The sequence below is a fragment of the Pseudorca crassidens genome, chromosome 16 (assembly GCF_039906515.1).
Source record: "Pseudorca crassidens isolate mPseCra1 chromosome 16, mPseCra1.hap1, whole genome shotgun sequence".
NCBI classification, from domain to species: Eukaryota; Metazoa; Chordata; class Mammalia; order Artiodactyla; family Delphinidae; genus Pseudorca; species Pseudorca crassidens.
This window is the reverse complement of record NC_090311.1, coordinates 30,222,564-30,244,138: the sequence shown is the minus strand read 5'-3', so window position 1 is coordinate 30,244,138 and position 21,575 is coordinate 30,222,564. Positions and strand designations below refer to the sequence as shown.

Genomic DNA, 21,575 nt, shown 5'->3' with positions numbered 1-21,575 from the left:
GGATCAGCTTCCCAGGGCACTTGTCCTGGGGTCCCCTCCTGGTGACAGCTGTCCTGTGGGGCTGTGCGTGACCAGCACGGGCCTGTCACGTGGCAGGCTTGGTGGGAGGAGCTTGGCAGGGGAGTGGGGCAGTGGCGGCAGATCACAGGTCTCATCCAGCCAGCCCCGCCTCCCACAGGGAAGGGCCGGCTCAGCCAATCGGCTCCGCCAAGCTCTCAACTGCCACGCGGAAGCGGGGAAGCCAGCCTGGCTCCTGGCTTTGGGGCTGGGAATTGTGGGAGGAGGGCCGGGCCCCACTGGAGGCACCGTTTTGTGTAAGGACCCAAGGAACCAGTCCTCCGTCTGGCCACAGGGACACTGGGTTGTGGCATTTCTCCAGCTGCTCCCCAGGGGGAGGGAAGACCTCCCTGGAGCCAACAGGCCTAGCCTCTGACCCTGGAAACACCCAGCCCAGGCCTGCCTGAGAGCCAACAAGTCAGGGGGCAGCAAATTTTTAACCAGACACATAGATCATTAACTGGGGTAGGAAGGAGTCCAAATTCAGCATCCCTCGGGGGCAGAGACCAGCTGGGCTTTGAGCCTCCTGTGGAGATGCTGGGCCCCCGAGTCTGGTCCTCTGTGAGGCAGGGGCTGAGCAGGGCCTTGTCCAGCACCGTGGGGGGCTGGGCCTCAGGGGAGGGGAGGAAGGTGGACATCTCAGGCATCTACCCCCCTGTGACCACCCCCTTCACTGCCACGGCCGAGGTGGACTATGGGAAACTGGAGGAGAATCTGCACAAACTGGGCACCTTTCCCTTCCGAGGTAAGCAGGGTCTGTCCGCTGTGGGAGTTGGGGAGATGTGAATGACCCTGGTCTCCTCAGCCAGCAACCAGAGGAGGGTACACAGGCTCTTTCGAGCTGCTCTTGGTCAGTCGGGTACCCTGGGAGTCATTTTATTATGGGAGAGGAACAGGGGGCATTGGTCTGGAGTCAGGAGCCAGGCAGGAATCTTGGGTTGTGATCTTGGGTTGAATCTCCTCTTGGGTTGGCCTGTGATCTTGGGTTGAATCTCCTCTGCCTCAGTTTCCCCAGCTGTAAACTGTTGAAGTTCTTAGCCCAGCGTTATTGTGAGGATGAAACTAGATCATGGGTGTGAAAGCCTTTGTCAACCAGCCACTCTGTGCAGATGTGAGGGCAGCGGGGTGTCACGTGGCAGCCCCGCCAGCGGGCTCATCTCCCTCAAAGCCTTGTTTGCACACTCTCTTCCGGGCAAAGCCTCCCTCGGCCAAGTTAATTCCTGTCCTGGATCCTCTGACTCATTTCCCCTGTTACACATGGGCCTCCCCTCTCTGAGATCAGAGACCAGATCATATTTGTGACACTCAACATACAACACAGCCACAGGCACGATAAATGAAGATAAAAGAAGCGGCAAATTCTGCCCGTCCTGCCCTGCCCACCCTCATCCATCACCCGTGACAGTTCCCTGAGGCAGTGCTCTCAATAGCCCTATTTCACAGACTGGGAAGCTGGGGCTCAGAGTGACGAGATCACTTGCCCAAGGTCACTCAGCTAATACGTGGCTGAGCTGGGATTTGAACTCAGGCCTGACTGCACAGCCATGCTCGGTTTCACTCCACTGCACTGACTGATGAGCCGCTAGGTCAGATTCTAATAAATAGACCCTGATGGGCACCAACTTGGGAATGGAGTGGTTCCGACTGGGGTAATGCAGTGGAGCAGTTGGGAACGTGCACTCTTGATTCAAACCACAGCTCGGCCACTGACTTAGCTGTGAGATCTCTCTAAAGCTCAGTTTCTCCATCTGACACGTGGGAGTAATAATGGCCACATCATAGGAGGGTGGGGAGAAGAATCTGAGAGAATGCAAGTGAAAGCATGCTGTAAATTGTGAAGGGTATGTACATGAGAAGGTGTGGATTCCAGTGATAACGATGATTAGAATGACAGTGTGATCGCCACTGCGGGCAGAGCCGCGTTGTGACAGTGCCCGCTGGCATGACTGAGACCCCATTCGTATCTCAGTGCTGAGGCGATGTGAACCTTCCCTAGCGGCCAGTGAATGCCCTGTGGACGTCCACACTGAGCAGTGACACAAACTCTAAGTACATTTCTGCTGGGGCTCAGCTCATTGGAGCCTGAAGGTTTGGGCTGAGGCCCGGATCTCTTGAAGCAAAGTGAGAAGCTCCTTGAATCTCTAAACGAAGACTCTGCTTCACCTCCCGGGTTCAAGGACACCGTAGTGCAGGGGGTGGGGAGGGTAGACTTTGCATCCAGTGTCTGCCTGCGCCCCAGGCTCTTCTCTGGACCCTTCCTTCCCCCTCCCCACAACTCACTGCTGCAGTGGGGACAGGGGTGCCTAGGAGCACAGGCTGCAGAGGGTTTGGCAGGCTGGCCATTGGTAAACTACGCAGGCACCAGCTCCCACCTCAGCTCTCTCTTACCCCCGCACATGGGGGAGCGGGGCACTGTGTAGAAGAGCCCAACACCCGGAGTTAGAAGACCTGTAGGAGTTCTAGTTCTGCTAGTTACGGCGACCTTGGAAAAATCACTGAACCTCTGATCCGGCTTCCTCATTTTAGAATGGCAACCGGGCCACAGCATTCAACACAGTCCTCCCAAGGAACCCAAACCCGAGGTCCTGGCACAGATAACACCGGGCCATAGGGCCCAGTCACAGCTCCCAGGATGCAGCCGGGTTGCCTGGGAAGGGAGCAGTGAGCCACTCTAGCGCGAAAATCTATGTCTCTCTTGCTGGATCCTCACCCCCTTTTGCAGCCCAAACTCAGGGGCAGGGGAGGGAACCATCATGTATCACATTGCCAGGGCCTCCTGCAATGAGTTAAAGGTCCTCCAAAGAGGAGATGGGAACCTGCCCTCGATGAATTAGTGAAGAGTTAAGAGATTCTTCTGAAAGGCATTGCCTGAAACTGTGCAGCTCTATTTATTACTTATTTTTTTCAGCATATTTAATTTGTACTAATTATTTGAATAAAGAGTATTTCTTTTAAATAAAACTTATAACCGGAGACCAGAGGGAAGGGTTTTTGCAGAAGGGCCATTGGTCCCTGAACTCACACCCACAAACAACCTCAGAGATGAACTTTGAATTGTTATTTCCAAATGAGGTTAGTGGATGACCCAGAGTTACTCCAGCAGGATCAGGGAGGTGATTTTTCCCAGAAAGCCTTAAGCTTCTGTCTTATTCCCTTATTATGAAGGGAAGACTATGGTTTCTCGTGATAAGGTATAATATTTTGTGTATATTAAAGCCATTAGTTTGTTAAATAAAATATTTTATTTAAAATATCACAATTTTTATAACCCTATTTGGCATTGAAAAATGTGTCATACGCCTCTGGGAGTGGCCCAGGCCTGTTTCTGCCCTGAGAGGCCCTGGGTATAATTTGGGATTGACGGTCACACTCTCAGTTGTCTGTACCCACAGAGAGCCTGGCCAGCTGGCCCACCCACTCATAACCTGAACTCTGCCCACTTACAGGGGAGTTGGGGGCAAATTCTGGGTTTGCAGGTGCATTAAGGCAAGAGGTAGCAGCCCCCATCCTGAAACGGCCCCAGGGATCTGGGATGGGCTGAAGTCTCCTGTCCTGCGTATTCTGCCTTCTCAGCCTACTGCTTGTCTTCCCCCCAGTTGTGACCTCATGTTATTCCAGAATGAGCTCCTTTCTGGACCCCTTTGGCTTCCGGACCCTCTCTGTTATGGGGCTGGGGGCTGTAAGTGGGGATGGAATGCACTGAGCTGGCAGTGGGGCTCGGCCCTTCATGGAGGGAGACACTAGCCTTAGGCAGCCAGGAATGGATGCCAGCCCAGCCAAGGGGGTCTTTCAACCATGGCCCGCTTGACCCAGCAGCTTCTGCCCCTTGGGTGCCATCAGATGGGGAGGAAGAGAAACCAAAGACTGGACGATAAGAAGGCCTGACTTGCAGAACAGGTCACAAGCAGGAGGCAGAAGGGACTCAGAATTGGGGAAGCTACCCTTCCACTGACCTTGGGGACAGCTGTCAGGGTGGGAGAAAGGTCCCAGGCCTCAGCCCATGCCTGTCAGACTAGACATAAAGGATCCTGTGACCTCTCCCCGCCCCGCCCCTCAACCACCTTCCTCACAATGGGGTTCATTGCTGAGGTGGGAGGGGCAGCCTAGGGAGGGCACAGCGTGGGGCCTGCCTGCCAGACAACCTCGGGGAGCCTGTCCTTTCAAGCATGAGCCATACCATCTGGGCTCCCCGACTCCCAGTGTGCTCTTAGCTCTGCCCGCCTGGCGTGGGGTCCTGGAGACCTTCTTGGAGCTCATCCAGCAACCATCACGCAGGGTGGTGCTGGGGACCGCCCTCTTACTCGGAGGTGGAGCCCTCATGTTGTGGATGCAGAGGAAGAGGAGAAGGAAGATAGATTCTGAGACTGCACAAGACGAGCAGGAGCCACCAGAAAGCGACAAAGCAAGGAAGGAGAGCTGGATCAAATCGCACTTCAGCTGTCTTTCCGAAGAGAAGCTGGCTGCCGGCAGCAGCCCCACCTGCAGCCACAGCGCCGGGGCCTGCAGCAGCGGTGCTGCTGCCCAGCCTGAGAGCGGCAGCGGGGAGGCCAGCACCACGATTCCTGTGGACACCTTCACCACGAGGCAAGGAGAAGAGGGCACTGCTCTTCACCGGGAGCCCTTGACCAGCAAGCAGAGGATGTCTGGGACCTCAGTGACCAAAGAGACCCACGAGGAGTCTGGGAAATCCTCGTCCACGGATGAGGCCATGTGGGCCGCTGTGGCTGCCTGTACCGAGGAGATTGACACCAAGGGGCAGCAGCTGGCTATCTCCATGTTGCAGCGTGCCATGGCTTGCCAGAACTCAGGCCACCTGGAGTCCAAGGACATCAGCCAGGAGGAGCTGAAGGCCCTCGAGGAGGTGGAGATGAAGCTGAAAGGGAATTTCCTCACCCAGCAGGAAACCACCACAGCTGGTGCCAACCACATGCACACCTTCCATAGCCATGGCCACCAGGGTTATCCAAGCCACCCGAGCCACCCGTGCCACAGCCCGCCGAACAGCAGCCACCAGGCCTACCAGCCCTTTAAAGCCACCTAACCACAGATGGAGATGCCCCTTCCCCCCACAGGGCTGGCACACAATCACAGGCATCCTATGTGGTCCGTCTCTCCGATGGGGCAAACTATGTGGCCCAGATGCTGCTTAAATCCCTGCTTCGTCAGGCCCTCACAGGGGTCCCGGGTCCCTTGGATTCTGTGAGCGGAGTCTGCCACTGATGGCCCCTGATGGAGGGAGAGCTGGGGGGAATTGAAGCAGCTGAGACAGACTCGCAGGCCACGGAAGACCCAGCAAGAGAGGATGCGCGAGGCAGATCCCAGGAGCAGCTGAGAGCACCACGCTGATGCCAGCTGCCTGGAACTGAGCCAATAAAGCCTTGTATACCCTCACTCTGGGTCTGAGGGCTTTGTGGCCAGCCCCAGGTCTGGGCGGGCCTCTGGGGAGAGGGTTCCTCCTCCCACAGTCCTCTTCATGTGGGCTGATTCGAGACTCCATAATTCGGCCTCCCGGGTCTCAGTTTCTGGGCGTGGGGAATCTCCAGGGGGCTCAACTGCCACCGACCTGCTGCTACCAAGGAAGGAGGGAGCAGCTGGGAGTTGGGAGGAGTGGGGAGAGACAGGCTTTGAGAAGCCAGGAAGTAAGCAGGGGTGGGATGTAGGTCACCCTGTGTACTACCGCCCTCTCCCTGCCCGCACTGGGATCCGTGTTGGTGCCTCCCCACCGCCTACCTTCAGAGCTACCGTGCCATATGCTCTCTCCTTGTTCATGCTACTCTTGCTGGGGCTGCCTCTGTTGCAGTACTGCTAAACTGTAGTAGGATTAGTACTACCAGTAGCTCTGCCCACCTTTTTTTGAGTGTTTAGTATATGCCATGTTCTGTGTTGTGTTACGGCACAGCCCCATGAGGAGGGTATTATGTTATCTCCATTTTGTAGTGAGGCTCAGAGGTGTAATTTTCCTGAGACAGCCTAGACAGTAAGTGATGTTGCTGGGGTCAGAGCCCAGCTTGGCCTAACTCCAAAGCCCGTACCCCGAACCCCTGCCCTGTGCTACCCCCGAGTCCGATGTCCACCATCCCCCAGTGGGCCTATCTCTCTTATACTTATCCCTGTCCTCTTCCCACATGTCCTGACACTCGCTGTGCCCTCCGGCAAGCCTGGGACTCTCCTTGCCTCCTCTTCCTGGGTTTCACAAAGCCATTTCTGGAGCAAGCAGTGACCCCCAGGTAGGCAGTTAACGGGAGGCAGCTGTCTCCCCCGTGAAACTTGAGAGGAGTCAGCTACATGGCACTGTCTAACCTCCAGTGTCTCCTTTACGTAGAAATTTCTTACCATTTGCATCTATTATGGATTTACCAGTGGTTCCCAACCTGTGGGCCTCCAACTCCAGGAAGAAGGTGCCCAGAATCATTGCAAAGGATGGTTAAATCTGTAAACACCCTAAATGTTGTCATTTGATTTTATGGAGCATAGTTGGGAGTATTTGAATATTTTTGACATTACTAGTAAGTGACTTTATATAAATGTTGATGTGTGTGTGTGTGTGTGTGTGTGTGTGTGTATTTAAAGTACTTCATAATAGGGACTTCCCTGGCGGTCCAGTGGTTGAGACTCCACGCTTCCACTGCAGGGGGCGCTGGTAAGATCCCTGGTTGGGGAACTAGGATACCCCATGCTGCACAGCGCAGCCAAAAAAAAAAAAAAAAAACTTCATAATAAAAATCTTAGTTGGAAAAAAATAGGGTCAATCATACTGGAAAATGTTGGAAGCTGCTAATTAGATGGAAGGCGAGAGTAGTGAGGTTTGGCTTCTGCAAGTGACTGTTAAAATGCATAAAATGCATGCATTTATCTGGAAGACCTTAAATCCCTTATTAAAAACTTATTACATAAAATTTCAGATTAGCTAATTATGACTTTGGAATCTTAACTTTTAAAAAGTTTCAAACTGGCAAAATTCAAATAAAGTGTGTAGTTAGCATTGTACCAATGTCAAGTCTTTTGTTCTGATCATTGTACTCTAGTTAGGTAAGATGTTGTCGTTAGTAGGGGGCTGGGGGAGGGATGTATGGAAGTGCCCTGTACCATTTTTGCAACTTTCCTGTAAATTGGAAAGTAGTTCAAATTAAAATTCAAAAAAGTTTTCAGGCAATTTAGTTAAGAGGGATATCAAAGTTTTATTACAGTTGTGCTGCAAGGAAAATAGCTTCTAAACAGCCAACTCAAGTATATACTCTTGGAAAGGATATTTTTATAAGAAAAGAGAATGGTTAAATCATTGTTAGACTAGATAGAAAGAAGAGAGGTTAACAGTCACTAGACTCTTGTCTTAGAGTCTACTGGGAGAGTGGCTGGTTTCCCAGGCCAAGGCTTAATTCCATTGAAGCTCATTAGGAAATTGCTTAAGCATTTCATCAGGAACTTTCATTTCTTCCTAGTGGGAGGTTATGAATTACATCATGCAAAAAAGTTCTGCCTTAGACCAGGTTTGGGACAATTTTTCTTTTATGCAACAAATTATCAACGCACATGTCAACAGGCAGTGTGCTGGGTGTCACGAAGGAGGCCAAAATGAGGACACCATCTTTGATCTTGATGCTTCTAGACAAGGTAGGGCAAGTGCTGGGCAAGGACAAAATGCTATGGAGCACAAGGGAGAGGGGGATTAAGGAAAGGCTTCGTGGTTCTTGCAGCATCTGAGGGGCTGCAACTAGGGAGGTGTTCTGGGCAGAGAGAAAGGTACAGGAGCAAAGGTGTAGAGGCAGGATGATGGCAGTGTGTCTGGGGACCCTGACAGTCAGTTTGGCTGGAGGGGAACATTTAGAGATAGGCAAAAGGGAGGAGGAAAAGCCCGAAAAGTGACTCCAAAGCCTCAAGGCAAAGAGAACTTAAGAGACTGTCCCATCCAATTTCCTCATTTCACAGCAGAGGCCAGTTTGAGAAATTTTGTCAAGTCTCAACAGGTGGGGGTCGGGCAGATTGAAGGGTTCTGAGGATCTCTGTGCACTTTTGAGTAGGCAGCAGGGAAGGACAAGGAATAGGTAATGGAAGTTCAGAGGAGAGATGTCCAGTGAAGGCTTGATCCCAGGAAGACTTCTCGGAGGAGGTGGCAATGATGATGGGCCAAGGGGCATAACACTGACTGCGGATACTACTTACATAAAAGAGACTGTGATTCCTTTTGGCCACAGTAAATCACGCTGTTGCTTGTGTGTCCTCAGCCCCCACCTACTCCCCTCACCAAGCCTTTCTGGCTCCCCAGAGCAGCCAGAATAACCATGGGGGCAAGGGAGAGAAGCTTCTGAAATGAGTCTCTTTCCTCTTAGAGCTGGAGGAGGCCTGAGAGGTTCCTGAGTGCAGCCTCCCGTCCCACACCAGCCAAACTCCCCCTCCTCAGACTGAAAGTTGCCACCCTCCTGATTTAAGGCTTGAGCACTCCTCTGACTAATATAATGATTACAGCTAACATATTGAATGCCAGGTTCTAGCTATTGCAAGCACTTTACAAATAGTATCTCATTGAAACTTCACAAGTCTTGAAAAAGGGCACCAATATTACGCCCATTTTTCAGTTGGGGAAGCTGAGGTTTGGTTAAACCATTTGCCCAAGGGCTCAGAGCTGGCGAGGGGCACACTGGGAGTTAAACCCGGGCTCTGACAACCCTACTGTGCTGCTCCCTGCTTCCCCACCGCTCACTTTCCTCACTCCCCACCCATCTGGAACCCTGGCCTTTTCCTCTCCTTTAGCCCCACCTCTACACCATGGTGGCACATTAGGCCTGAAACTGGACATCTGGTCAAGGAGAAGGAGGGGGTTCTTGGCAGTATCAGTTCACAGACTTCAAAGTGCTTTCTTTCTCCTACATTTTCTCATCTGAGCCTTTAAGACAGCCCTATCAGGTAGGATTGAAGTGACTTTATTGTCTTCCCAAAGAAAAGGAAATGGGGTCTCAGAGAGCGCTGTGACTTGCCCAGTAGCCAGAGGGACTGGAGTCCAGCGCTTGCCTGACTCTATCACACTTCCCCTCCCCCAGCCTGGCATCTCTTCCTTCTTGGGAGTCAGGCCCGGGTCGGATGCTCCCTTAAATGAAATGAGGAGAAGCCACTAGGAGTCTTGAGCACAGGGGGAGCTCAAGACCCAGCTGTCCTGCTGTTTAGGCCAAGTCCAACTGTGGGGACTGGAGGCTTCTGGAACTGACCACCAGAATGAAAGGGGACTTGGGAGTGAGTGACTGTGTCTGGAGACATGTCTGAAGCAAGAAGCCCCCTTCAAGGGGGCTGGCAGAAAATGTTGCGGAGGCAGTGGCAAGAGCTTGTTCTCTAAATTCTTAGCCAGAGGATGCTGGTCCAATCGTGGCTGGATTGGAGCCCTCTCTGGGGTTGGCAACTCTGCAAGTGGGGTGATGCCCTGGGAAATCACTGTGGCCTTATGGAGCAAGACAGAAGGAGGCTCCCACCACAGGCCCCTAGCCTGACACGGAGGAATTGATCCTGAGGAGGCAATGCAACAGAAGCCAAAATCTGTTTGCCTCAAGATGTTCCCTGCGATGTTACCAAGGCAAAAACTGGGGGAAATATGCTAAGTATCCGGTGAGCTCTTCTGGCAACCCACTCAGTGGACTTTAACGGTAGAGTGAACAGCACAGAGAGAGGTTTGTGGTGTAACGTTGTCTCCCCATCACACTGTGTCCCCTTAAGGATGACTCATAGGAACAACCTCTCTTTGTCCCAGTGCCAGGAAATGCTGTGTTTCTCCAGGACAGCTGCTTTGCTTTATCTTGATTTCTACATATCTGTCAGCTGACCACGTTTCCCTTTTAGCTTTGACTGTCGGGAAGCTCCAAGTCAAATTTCTGGCCCATCAGAACTGTACGGCAGGGATTCTGTATACCAACATTGCCCCTGGCTTTCTTTTCTTTCCTTCCTCCCAAACGGTCTTCTATTTATTAATACTCTTCGTTTATTGTATGCTGTATTTAAGAAAAAAAATTGAACTGGAATGGAGAGGAGAAAGAACAGGAACGAGAAAGTAAAACGAAAAAAGCTGAGAGGAAAATGGTTTAACATTCCGTTTAGATTCAGCTGAAGAGCATCAATTCTACTGGTCTCTCATGGATATAAGTGTTGACACCTTTAACTGGTAAAGTTAGAAATCTCACAGATGATGGTTAAAAAAGGAAAATGCAAAATAAAATAATGAGATGTGGGCTTCCCTGGTGGCGCAGTGGTTGGGAGTCCACCGGCCGATGCAGGGGATGCGGGTTCGTGCCCCGGTCCGGGAGGATCCCACGTGCCGCAGAGCGGCTGGGCCCGTGAGCCATGGCCGCTGAGCCTGCGCGTCCGGAGCCTGTGCTCCACGACGGGAGAGGCCACAACAGTGAGAGGCCCGCGTACCGCAAAAAAATAAAAAAATAATGAGACATCATTTTCCACCCAGAAAATTGGCAAAAATTAGTTCTGACAATACTCAGTATTGGTGTGGATGAGCACTAGCATTTTTTTCTATGTGCTGCTGGGGCATGAACTGGCTAATTAGAATTTTCGCATGTGAAGGTGCATTTACACGCGACTCAGCCTTTACACGCCTAAGTATCTAAACTGAGAGAAACTTTTAAACGTGTTTGTTTCAGCATTGTCTGTAATAGCAAAATTAGGATGTATTCTAAATGTCATCAAAGGGAGAATGAAAAGTAAATTGTGGTCTAACTTCACGAGAGAATATTATACAGCAATGAAAGTGAATGAATCAGAGCTCCCTGTACTGCTGTGGCCAAGGTGCAAAGCACAATGGTGAGCAAAAACGGCAAACTGCAGAATGTTATGTGTGATTCCATTTCTATAATGTTTTAAATGGCAAAACCCATCTTATAGATTGTTTATGGGTCCAGATGTATGTTTTAAGGGTATAAAGACATGAATGGGAACAATAACCACTTGAGACATGCCAGAGGTGAGGAAGAGGACGGTGACGGGGTGGGGGCAGGTGTCGTGGGTGCTGGGTACACCGATGGATTCTATTATTAACTATTCTTTGTGGCATGCCTAAAATATCTCATTAAAACAAAGAAAAATAGTGTGAACACTGTCACGGCAACTGGGTAGCACGCTCTGCCTGCATCAGGACTGGGGAGGAAATGTGTGATAAACTGTGGTGTCGGGGAGGTAGGAGCCTGGGTGAGCATAAGTCCAACATCCGCTTTTTCACAAGCACGTGGGAAGGTGTTGCCTCTCTTGCAGGCTTCGTGGTCCAGGGCTCCAACGGCGAGTTCCCCTTCCTGACCAGCAGTGAGCGCCTGGAGGTGGTGAGCCGCGTGCGCCAGGCCCTGCCCAGGGACAAGCTCCTGCTAGCCGGCTCCGGCTGCGAGTGTGAGGCCTTAATGCCCCGGCCCTGGCGGTAGCTGCTGGGGGCAGGGGCGGGCTCCCTGACCCGGGGCTGGGTCCGGTCTAGCGCTTGCTCTGTCTCTTCTGCTCTGCGCCCCTTGCTTGCCTCAGGGTCCCAGCCCAGTCCTCTGCCTCCTGCCCTCGCCCACCGCGGCCTGTAGGGAAGACTTCCTCCTTCCTCCTGCAGCCACTCAGGCCACGGTGGAGATGACGGTGAGCATGGCCCAGGTCGGGGCTGACGCCGCCATGGTGGTGACTCCTTGCTACTATCACGGCCGCATGAACAGCGCCGCCCTCATTCACCACTACACCAAGGTGGGTGTGAGGGGTGGGTGTGGGCTTGAGGTCTGGGGCCAAGAGGAAGCTGGGTGAGGCAGAGATACTGCTTGGGGAGGGGAGGGGAGATGAGAGAAGCTGGGAGCAGTGTGGTGAGCCTACTTCCCATGAATGGCAGCTTTGGGAAAGGGGAGGGATGCCACCAGGTACCAGCTGTGTGACAGTGGGTGACTGACCTAACCAAGCTGTATTGCTGTTTCCTCCCCTCCCAAATGGGAGGAATAATGGAATCTTCCTCCAGGGTGGTTGTGAGGACTAAATCCAATCAAAACATAAAGGACTTAGAACTGTGCCTGGCACACAGAAAGCACTCCTAAGTGTTAGCCAGGACTAGTGCTTGCAATCAGGGTGCATAGCACTGTGACTTCTAGCCCAGCAGGTGGGCCAGTCGAGGTAGCCCTGCAGAGACCCAAGCCTGGACCGCCTCAGGCCTGGGGCAGCTGCCCTCTCCTCTCTTCTCTGTGCCCCTCAGGTTGCCGACCTGTCTCCAATTCCTGTGGTGCTCTACAGTGTCCCAGCCAACACGGGGCTGGACCTGCCTGTGGATGCGGTGGTCACGCTTTCCCAGCACCCGAATATCGTGGGCATCAAGGACAGCGGTGGTGATGTGAGTGGCAGCAGCTCTCGGCTGGGACGCCCTCCTCCTCTTCTCTTTTGCTACCAACTTCCGGGCAGCTCTGGGACCCGCTTCAGTCCGGGGCTCCTGTGTGGGTTCCCTCTGTCCTGTGGGCTCTCTGGGGTTCATCTGAACTTTGAGGCATCTCTCTGGGACCTGGGCTCTCATTCTCCCACACTTGCCCAGCCCCCATCCAGGCTGGTGGCAGAGCTTGTGGGCCCAGCTCTCACACCAGGTTTGCCGTTACAGGTGACCAGGATCGGGCTGATTGTTCACAAGACCAGGAGGCAGGATTTCCAGGTGTTGGCTGGATCAGCTGGCTTCCTGCTGGCCAGCTATGCCGTGGGTAGGCCTCTCACTGCTCTCAAACTGTGATGCGTGACCAAGATATACGCAGGCAGCTGGGTTCTGCTGGGAGAGATGGTGAGGGCCAGGACTGGGTGTAGAGGGGGCCTTTGCCAGCCTGCCTGCTCAGAAACTTCAGAGGTCTGGCACACTGCTTACTTATCTGAATAGTGGGTGCTTGTGGGTGACCTTGTTGGGCAGAGGAGGGTGGCCGAGTACAATCCCTGGCCTGTAGGGGGGATGCCTACAGTTTGCTCGAAGTCTCAAGCTCCCTGCTTAGGTGACAAACGTAGCTCCTTTAATCTCACCTTGTAAATCATTCTCTGAGGGAAGAGGCCTTGGGGCCCTTCCCACTAGTCTGGGGGTGCATTTTCCTCTGTCCGTGGGTCCAGGCCAGAATGAATTGTCAGGCCTGCGGGGTTGGGCTGGGCGTCTTCAGCTGCCTGATCAGACTCTGTTCCAGTCCAGGAGCCTAGGAATGTCACCATTAGACCAACTGCTCTTATCTGCTTGGGGTCAAGGTCCTTGGGTTCAGACTGGATTTGAGCCATGGAGCGGAGGGAAGCCTCTGCTCCCTTCAGCTGAAGCCCCAGTGAGTGTAGATTTGAGTTACTTTTCCAACGATGCAGGGGAAAATGCTGGTTCCTATTCTCTCTTGTCTCTGCAGACTTTGACTTGTAGTATAGGTCCTGTGTAGCTCCCCTCTGCCTTGTCACAGTCTCTAAAGGGGAGAGTAGAAGGGACCCATTTATGCTTCATTCCTGAGAGTGTGGTAGATGGAAATATCACAGGCTCTGGAAGTTGGGGATCTGAGCTGGAATCTGAGCTCTGCCATTTATTCACTGAGAACCAACAGGGCAAAGTACATGACCTTTCTGGGCCTAGTTTCTACTCTGCAAAGCAGGGAGGTGTTATGAGGGTTAGAGAGCATTGGCCCTATGTCTGCCATAGTGCTCGGCACATAGTAGGTTTTCAATAAATGGCATCTGTATTAGCTCATTCGAGCTATATTAGCATTAGCTTGAAATGCCTACTCTCTCTCCAGTCTTGAGGCCACTCTGCTTTGAGTCACCCCTAACTAGCTTTGGAATCACACTCACAGGCTGGCAGAAGCGGCAGGAACCTCTGAGATCACAGCCAGCCCGTTTTCATTGCCCACATGAGAACAAAGAGAACTGGAGAGGGTTGATAACTTGTCCAAGTTCATGCAGCCAGTGGGAGGAAATGCCGGGTCTCCTGCCTCTGTCTAGTGCTCTTTCCCCTCCCCTAACCTCTCCCTCACTGCTGTCCCAGGCTGAATTCACTGCGGGGAATAAAATTTCAGTAGAGCAAAGGCTTCCCATCCACTCCATCCCCTTCCAGGGCTGATGAGTCAGGGGGCTATTGGAGGATCGTGGAGGTATCAACTGGCAGGTGGGACTCTACTCTGCAGGGGGTGGGGGGTGGAGGGAGGGGTGTGCAGGGAAGGAACTGTCCTTGAGTTAGCCTTCAGGCTCTGCTCCCTGCCCCTCAGCCTGTGGGAGTCTATTGTGAATATGCTGGAAATGTTCTCTCTGGAAATCTGTGAACTCACAGAGCGTGTCTCAGATATGGCTAACCAGTGGCCTAGAAATGCACAGCCTGTGTGCCCAGAACAAAGGGGTGCTGGGGACCAGGATTTGGAATTCTCTGCAGGCAGAGGCTCTGCCTGGTGTTCTGCATCTTACTCTGTGGCAGGAGCTGTAGGGGGCGTGTGTGCCCTGGCCAATGTCCTGGGGGCTCAGGTGTGCCAGCTGGAGCGACTCTGCCTCACAGGGCAATGGGAAGATGCCCAGAAGCTGCAGCACCGCCTCATCGAGCCAAACACTGCGGTGAGTTCCCAGCCAATGGACCCAGAGTGGGGGTGGTCTGTGTCCTCATTGGAACAGGAGCCAGTGCTGGCACAGGGGTCCCCACTTGGTCTCTTCCCTTTCAGAAAGTCCTTTTAGAGAACATCCCAGTGTGGGAACTCTTTGTGCCTCCCCAGAAAATCTTGACTTCAGGAACAAAGTCGAACCACATTGGTTCTCAAACTTACGTGTGCATTAGAATTCATTTAGGGAGCTGGTTAAAATTCTACTCCTTTAGGCTCAGGAACAGTCATTGAGACAAGCATCCTGGATGATTGTGACATCAGGAATCCTGGAACCTTACTTAGAGATGCCCTGCCTAAAGAGAGGGAAACATGGGCCTTTATGTCCGCTTTATAAGGGGCCAGATCCTGAAAAATAGAATGATTGACAGTAATAAAGGAGTGGGAAGGCTGGAGGTATTCAGAGCGCAGCTTTCCCAGGAAAGTCCTGTCTTCAAATAATCCGTTCTGTAGTCAGACTGTGTACCCCAACTCTGCTGGGCAAGTCAAGGAGAAGAGGCAAGATGGAATGCTTGTCAATTGCAGGCAGTGCTGTGCTGAGCATATTGGAGTCTGAGGCATAAAGAAAAACGTGTGTCCCTGGAGACATGTTTTTATTCATATTTTAAATTAAACTTTTAATTTTAGGATTATTGTAGATTCACGTGAAATTATAAGAAACAATACAGGGAGATCCCAGGTACCCATTACCCTGTTTCCCCCAATGGTAACATCTTAAAAGCTATAGCATGAAATTACAGCCAGGATTTTGACATGTATACAGTCAAGATACAGAATATTTCCAGCACCATGAGGATCCCTCGTGTTATCCTTTTAGAGCCACACCTACTCCTCTCCTGCCCCCACCCCCTCCTTAACCCCCGGCAATCACAAATATGTTCATTTTTATAATTTTATCAGTTCAAGACTGTTATATAAATGGAATCAGATAGCCTATAACCTTTTTATTTCCTCTATGAACAAATCTTTTTTTTTTTTTTTTTAGTCTGTAACGTTTTGAGATTTGCTTTTTTCACTGAGCATAGTTTTCTGGAGATTCATTCAGGCACATGTAAGCAACAGTTCCTTTTCATTGCTGCATAGTAGTTCATGGTGTGGCCACAAGCAGCCTGTTTAACCGTCCTCTTGGTGAAGGAAAGCTGGTTGTAAAGCTGCTATGTACATTTACGAGCAGGTTTTTGTGTGACCATAAATTTTCACTTTTCTGGGATAAATACACAATTGGTGGGTCGTATGTTGTTTGCAAGTTTAGTGTTTTAAGAAACTGTTTTCCATAGTGAGTGTACCATATTGTATTTACACCAGTGTAAATGTATGCATGACCCAGTTTCTCTGCATCCTCACCAGCATTTGGTGTTGTGACTTTTTTTTTTTTTTTGCCATTCTGATAGGCATGTTGTGACATCTCGTGGTTTTAATTTACATTTTTCTGATGGCTAATGCTGTTGAACATCTTGTCATGTATTTATTTGGCATCTATATATCCTCTTAGATGAAATGTCTGTTTATGTCTCTTGCCCATTTTCCAACTGGATTTTTTTTTTTTTTTTTTTTTTACTGTTGAGTTTTGGAAGTTCTTTATACCTTCTAGATACTAGTCCTTTGTCAAAAATGTGGTTTGCAAAGATTTTCTCCCAGTCTGTAGCTAGTCTCATCGTTCTCTTAACAGATCTTTTACAGAGCAAAAGTTTTTAATCTTGAGGAAGTCTAATTTATCAATATTTTCTTTTATGTTTATGCTTTTGATGCTAGTCTAAGAACTCTTTGCCTAGCACTAGGTTGTAAAGTTTTTCTATTTTTTTCCTAAAAGTTTTATATTTTACAAGCCTGTGACCCATTTTGAGTTAATTTTTGTAAAACGTATGAGACTTAGATCAAGGTTCATTTTTTTTTTCTGTTCTTTTTTGGCCTGTAGATATCCACTTGCTCCAGCACCATCTGCTGAAAAGATGGATCTTTCCTTTACTGAATTACTTTTGCACGTTTGTCAAAAATCAGTTGGGTGTATTTGTGTAGGTCTATTTCTGGATTCTCTATTCTCTCCATTGATCTATCTCTCTGCAGTACCATACAGACTTGATTATTGTAGGTGTGTAATAAATCTTAAAATCAGATTTTAAGATTTTAAGCTAGACTGATTCCTCCCACTTTGTTCTTTTTTTCCCCAAAAAATTGTTTTAACTAATCTAAATCCTTTGTCTTTCCATATACAATTTAGAAAAATATTGTGTATGTCTATGAATACTTGCTGGAATTTTGATAGGAATTGTGTTAAACCTGTACACCAATTTGGGAACAATTGACATTTTTACTGTGTTGTCTTCAAATCCTTGAATATGGTTATGTCTCCATTTATGTAGACCTTCGTTGATTTATTTCATCAGCACTTTGCAGTTTTTGGCAAACCAGTCCTATACAAGTTTTGAGAGATTTACACCCAAGTGGCTCATATTTTTTGAGTGATTATAAATGATATTGTATTTTTAATTTCACTATTCATATGTTCATTGCTAGTATGTATAGAAACACAGTGGATTTTTGCTTCTTTATGTTGTATCATATGACTTTGCTGAACTCACTTATGGGTTCTATGAGATTTTTTTCTATATTCCTTGGGATTTTCTACATAGACAATCATATCATCTACAAATAGGGGATGTTTTATTTCTTCCTTTCTGATCTGCATACCTTTTATTTCCTTTCTTGCCTTATTGCACTGGCTAGAACTTCCTGCACTATGTTGAATAAGAGTAGGGAGAGTGGACATCCTTGCCTTGTTTCTGATCTTAAAGAAAAGCATTCAGCCTTTCACTGTTAAGTGCAATGTTAGCTATAGGTTTCTGTAGATGCTCTTTTTCAAGTTGAGGAAGTTCTCCCTCATTCTAGTTTTCAGAGAGTATTTAAAAATCATGAATGGGTGTTTAATTTTTGTCAGATTTTTTCTGCATTGATTGATTTGACCATGTGATTTTTTTTTCCTCTTTAGCCTGTTAATATGGTAAGTTACATTAATAATTTTCAAATATTGAACCAGACTTATATCCCTGGGATAAACCCCACTTGCACATGGTGTATAACTTTTTATATATTGCCAAATTCCATTTGTTAATATTTTATTATGGGTTTTTCCTGCCTATATTCATGAGAGATATTGGTATGTAGTCCTTTTTCTTCCTTCCTTCCTTCCTCCCCCCCACCTCTTTCCTTCCTTCTTTCTTTCTTTCTTTCTTTCTTTCTTTCTTTCTTTCTTTCTTCCTTCCTTCCTTCCTTCCTTCCTTCCTTCCTTCCTTCCTTCCTTTCTTCCTTTCTTTCTTTCTTTCTTTCTTTCTTTCTTTCTTTCTTTCTTTCTTTCTTTCTTTCTTTCTTTCTTTCTTTCTTTCTTTCTTTCTTTCTGTCTTTGTCTGATTTTGGTATCAGGGTAAAAATAGCTTCATTAATTGATTGGGAAGTGTTCCCTCCTCTTCTGTTTTCTGGAACAGGCTGTGAGAATTGATGTTAAGTCTTCTTTAAACGCTAAAAAACAATTCTCCATTGAAACCATGTGGGCCTGGAGATTTCTTTTTTGGGAGTTTAGAAATAATAATGGCTCCACACTAGGCCTCTACGGATACCTCCATAGCTGAAAGGGGTAGAAGTGCCTTCTTACTGCTACTCGTGTGGCCTCCACTGACATCTTTTTTTTTTTTTTTTTTGCGGTACGTGGGCCTCTCACTGTTGTGGCCTCTCCCGTTGTGGAGCACAGGCTCTGGACGCGCAGGCTCAGCAGCCATGGCTCACGGGCCTAGCCGCTCCGCGGCATGTGGGATCTTCCCAGACCGGGGCACGAACCTGTGTCCCCTGCATCGGCAGGCGGACTCTCAACCACTGCGCCACCAGGGAAGCCCTTGCATTTTTTAAAAAATATTGCATTAAATATTTGTCTTGTGACTGAGTTTTGCCTCTGAGGCAATAGTCCCAGACGGAGCCTGGCAATGTTTTCTTTGGGAAAGTGGTGGGAGGGCTCTAGATTTCCCTCACAGCTTATATCTTTACCTCAAAAAGACAGATTAACTCAGATTTAGAGAAAGGACAGCTGAGGAGGCAAGCACGAGTTTCCCTGAATGTGAAGGTTCTCCTGGGATAGGACGGGCTACAGATAGGGTGTAAGAATTGCAGAAATGAGGGCCTTTCAGCTGAGCCCCATCAGGGCCCAGGCTGTACTATACATTCTGACATTCCACTGGGGCGGGACTTCTTCTCTCCCACTCCCATCTGCCTGTGAGAGAGAAGGTCCCAGAACCTGCAGACCACCCGGATAGGAAGAGGAGGAGTTTCCAGGCCGCTTGAGGTCTGGCCTAAATAGTGGCATTTTTCTCATCCAATTCTTGTGACATGGGGTAGATGTTGTTACCTCCTAATTTGATAGACGAAGCAGCTTGGGCTGTCCTTTGGGAAGAGAGGATACTTGCTGCCTTCCTAGCCCTTGGCATGCCATCCTGCCTTACCCTTCACTCTGCGCCCCGTCCTGTGCCAACTCTGGGCACACACTCAGGAATGTCTGGAACACCTTTCTGCTGCCCGGGCTGTAGGCTCAGCCACCCCAAGAGCAGCTTGATGTCACCTTATTGCCCTGCCCTGCTCGAACACAATGTGCGTCCACTGCCCTCCCACCCAGCCGGCCTCCTGCCCAGGCTATATTTAGGATTTTCCCTGTTTTTTACCTCCAAAGTGTTCAACCCTTTCTCAGCATCTGAAGAGGGGCAAATCAGAGATCTTCAGACCCTTATGTGGAAGAAAGCTTTCCTCTAGGTACTTCTTGTTTCCATCGTCTTTCCCACCCTAGTCAGGTTTTGGGTGAAATGCTCAGGTTATTAGAACATGATGGGGGCCGGGTCTGGGAGGAGGCTTGCTAAAGTCTACTGGCCTCTAGTGGTGAATAGTTATTAGCCAGTCATTCATCAGTGGTTCTCAGCCTCTTTACCCCAAACAACCTCTTTTATTAGTTTTACCCTTCATGAAGCCCATATTTCTAAGGTTTTACTTCCCTCAAAATGAAACTTTATTAAGTAATAATTACTTTCTTAGTTTTTAGGTAGTCAAAGATTAATCTAACACTTCCCAACAGCATGAAACAACCCGTTGCTATGCTAAACACAAAGAAACTTGATTCTTCATTTTCTATAAAACTCCATGCATGATTTTAAATTAGATCTCCCACTACAATGGAAAAGACTTTAGAGATCGTGTTATCCGGCCCCCTCGTGTTTTAGGCAAGTGAACTTGCTCAGAGATAAGTAAATGATACAAGGTTACAGAGTGAAACTTCTTCGGACAAGGATGCATTGTTTTCCCTGTGAGAGCATTTGGAGTTGGGGTCAGGGAGGAGCTATGGGTGCATGGGGAGGGACCCTGCTGCGGGGGCAGTAGAGGTCTGGGCTGTTCCGACTCTCCACTCCTGGTGTGCCCTGAGTCAGGTTCCAGGGAACTGGGCTGCAGACCAGTGAGTCTCTACCGCCCAGACCCACAGCGCTGCTGCCTTCTCCCAACCCAGTTTGAGGACCGAATGCCACTCTCCTCCCCGATGGGGCGGATTTCTCTCCTAAAACCAAAGCAGGTACCTTCCTTCATTCTAGGTTTTGGCATTGTGTTCTCTACTGCCGACCTGCCTTCTGGTGACCTACCCTGGGTGTCATAGATTTGGTAGTTAGTTTACCGGGAGGGAAGGGTGGGAACCCTAACTTTCTGCAAGTGACACATGTCTAGGTCCCAGATGTGTGTGCAGGGGACTCCCCAGTCTCTTCTAACAGGCCCTGCTCCTCAGGTGACCCGGCGCTTCGGGATCCCGGGGCTGAAGAAAACCATGGACTGGTTTGGCTACTACGGAGGCCCCTGCCGCGCCCCCTTGCAGGAGCTGAGCGCCGCCCAGGAGGAGGCGCTGCGCCTGGATTTCACCAGCAACGGCTGGCTCTGAGCGTGAGGACGGGACGGCCGGACCGCGCACATCCCAGCCTCTTGCCTTGCGGTAGCAGCCTGAAGAGGAACGTGGGGGGACGAGGGTTCAAGGCCCCTCTTCTTATTTCAGTCATCCAGGTAGCCTCTCTCCAGGCGCTGCCATGCACGCTCGTTTCCTGTTCTCCCGGCCCCGTGACCTCTCGCATTTGTATCCTGAACTCTGGGTCTCTAGAGACCTTCAGTCTTGGAAGGAGCAATGACTTACTTGTCTCTCTACTGTGCTTTTCTATCCCCTGAGACACGTGAACCAGGACCCAGAGGGGAAAGTCACGGGGGCAGTTGGGCACAGAAATGCCATGTTTTACTGAAAGGAAGACTGCTTAGACTTGGGGGTACAAACCTGAGTCCAGCACAGTGCAGCAGGAAGCCAGGGTGACTCCTGAGAACCCAACTTCTGACTCCTTCCAGGGGAAGCAATAGGTTGGGAAACCTGATCAGAAAGGTGTCACTGGTCTTTCAAAGACACCCCCCCACCCCGCAAGCTGCATTCTAATCCTTTCCTAAACCTATTTTGATTGATCTCATATTGTCTCTAGCCTTTATCCCAACCATCACGTGCACCAGTGAGACAGCCCAGTGGCTTGCCAGAACTGGTAAATAATGACACCTGGTGGATAAATGTTCCATTCTAGAAGGCTATTCTAGCCAACCCAGGTCTGAAACATTAGGAAAGGGGACTCGGCCTGAGATAGGACCATCCTCTTGCCTATACACACTCTGCTTTTATTGTTAGGAACAATTACTTTGTTACTGCAATAAAATTGAGTAAGTTAAATTAGTGTGGCTATGTACAGATTAACACTCCACTGCTATGCAGATCTTAGGTTTCCAGCCCAGATATCAAGAACCTTCCCAGAGGCAATTTAGCTCCCAAGGTCTGTGTTTTCCCAGCTCTGAGAGAGGCCCTAAGAATACTGAGCAAACATAACCATTAGATTATTGGAGGCCTAGGGAAAA

General features: G+C 49.7%; 2 protein-coding genes across 4 annotated transcripts; both read left to right on the top strand.

Moving 5' to 3' along the window:
- Nucleotides 1–177: 177 nt before the first annotated feature.
- On the top strand, nt 178–21,393 carry HOGA1 (4-hydroxy-2-oxoglutarate aldolase 1). Of its 3 annotated transcripts, none has more exons than XM_067709784.1 (7): nt 179–802; nt 11,296–11,424; nt 11,627–11,754; nt 12,248–12,382; nt 12,641–12,737; nt 14,453–14,586; nt 20,428–21,393. In XM_067709784.1, exons 1-7 carry the CDS (start codon nt 592–594, stop codon nt 20,575–20,577), a joined length of 984 nt encoding a protein of 327 aa, XP_067565885.1. In that variant the 5' UTR covers nt 179–591; the 3' UTR covers nt 20,578–21,393. The 3 variants fall into 3 exon arrangements, with proteins under 3 accessions (XP_067565887.1, XP_067565885.1, XP_067565886.1); XM_067709785.1 differs by lacking the exon at nt 179–802 and adding an exon at nt 7,350–7,668; XM_067709786.1 differs by lacking the exon at nt 11,296–11,424 and having other exon boundaries at nt 178–802.
- Nucleotides 809–7,161, top strand: C16H10orf62 (chromosome 16 C10orf62 homolog). The gene has a single exon (XM_067709783.1). It carries the CDS (start codon nt 4,058–4,060, stop codon nt 5,096–5,098), a length of 1,041 nt encoding a protein of 346 aa, XP_067565884.1. The 5' UTR covers nt 809–4,057; the 3' UTR covers nt 5,099–7,161.
- Nucleotides 21,394–21,575: the final 182 nt, after the last annotated feature.

Excerpts from the sequence above, each read along its gene's own strand:
- HOGA1 (XM_067709784.1), top strand. The coding sequence starts at position 592 with ATGCTGGGCCCCCGAGTCTGGTCCTCTGTGAGGCAGGGGCTGAGCAGG. Across the intron at positions 803-11,295 it reads GGGCACCTTTCCCTTCCGAG|GCTTCGTGGTCCAGGGCTCC; the intron begins GTAAGCAGGGTC and ends CCTCTCTTGCAG. Across the intron at positions 14,587-20,427 it reads TCATCGAGCCAAACACTGCG|GTGACCCGGCGCTTCGGGAT; the intron begins GTGAGTTCCCAG and ends CCTGCTCCTCAG.
- C16H10orf62 (XM_067709783.1), top strand. The coding sequence starts at position 4,058 with ATGCCTGTCAGACTAGACATAAAGGATCCTGTGACCTCTCCCCGCCCC.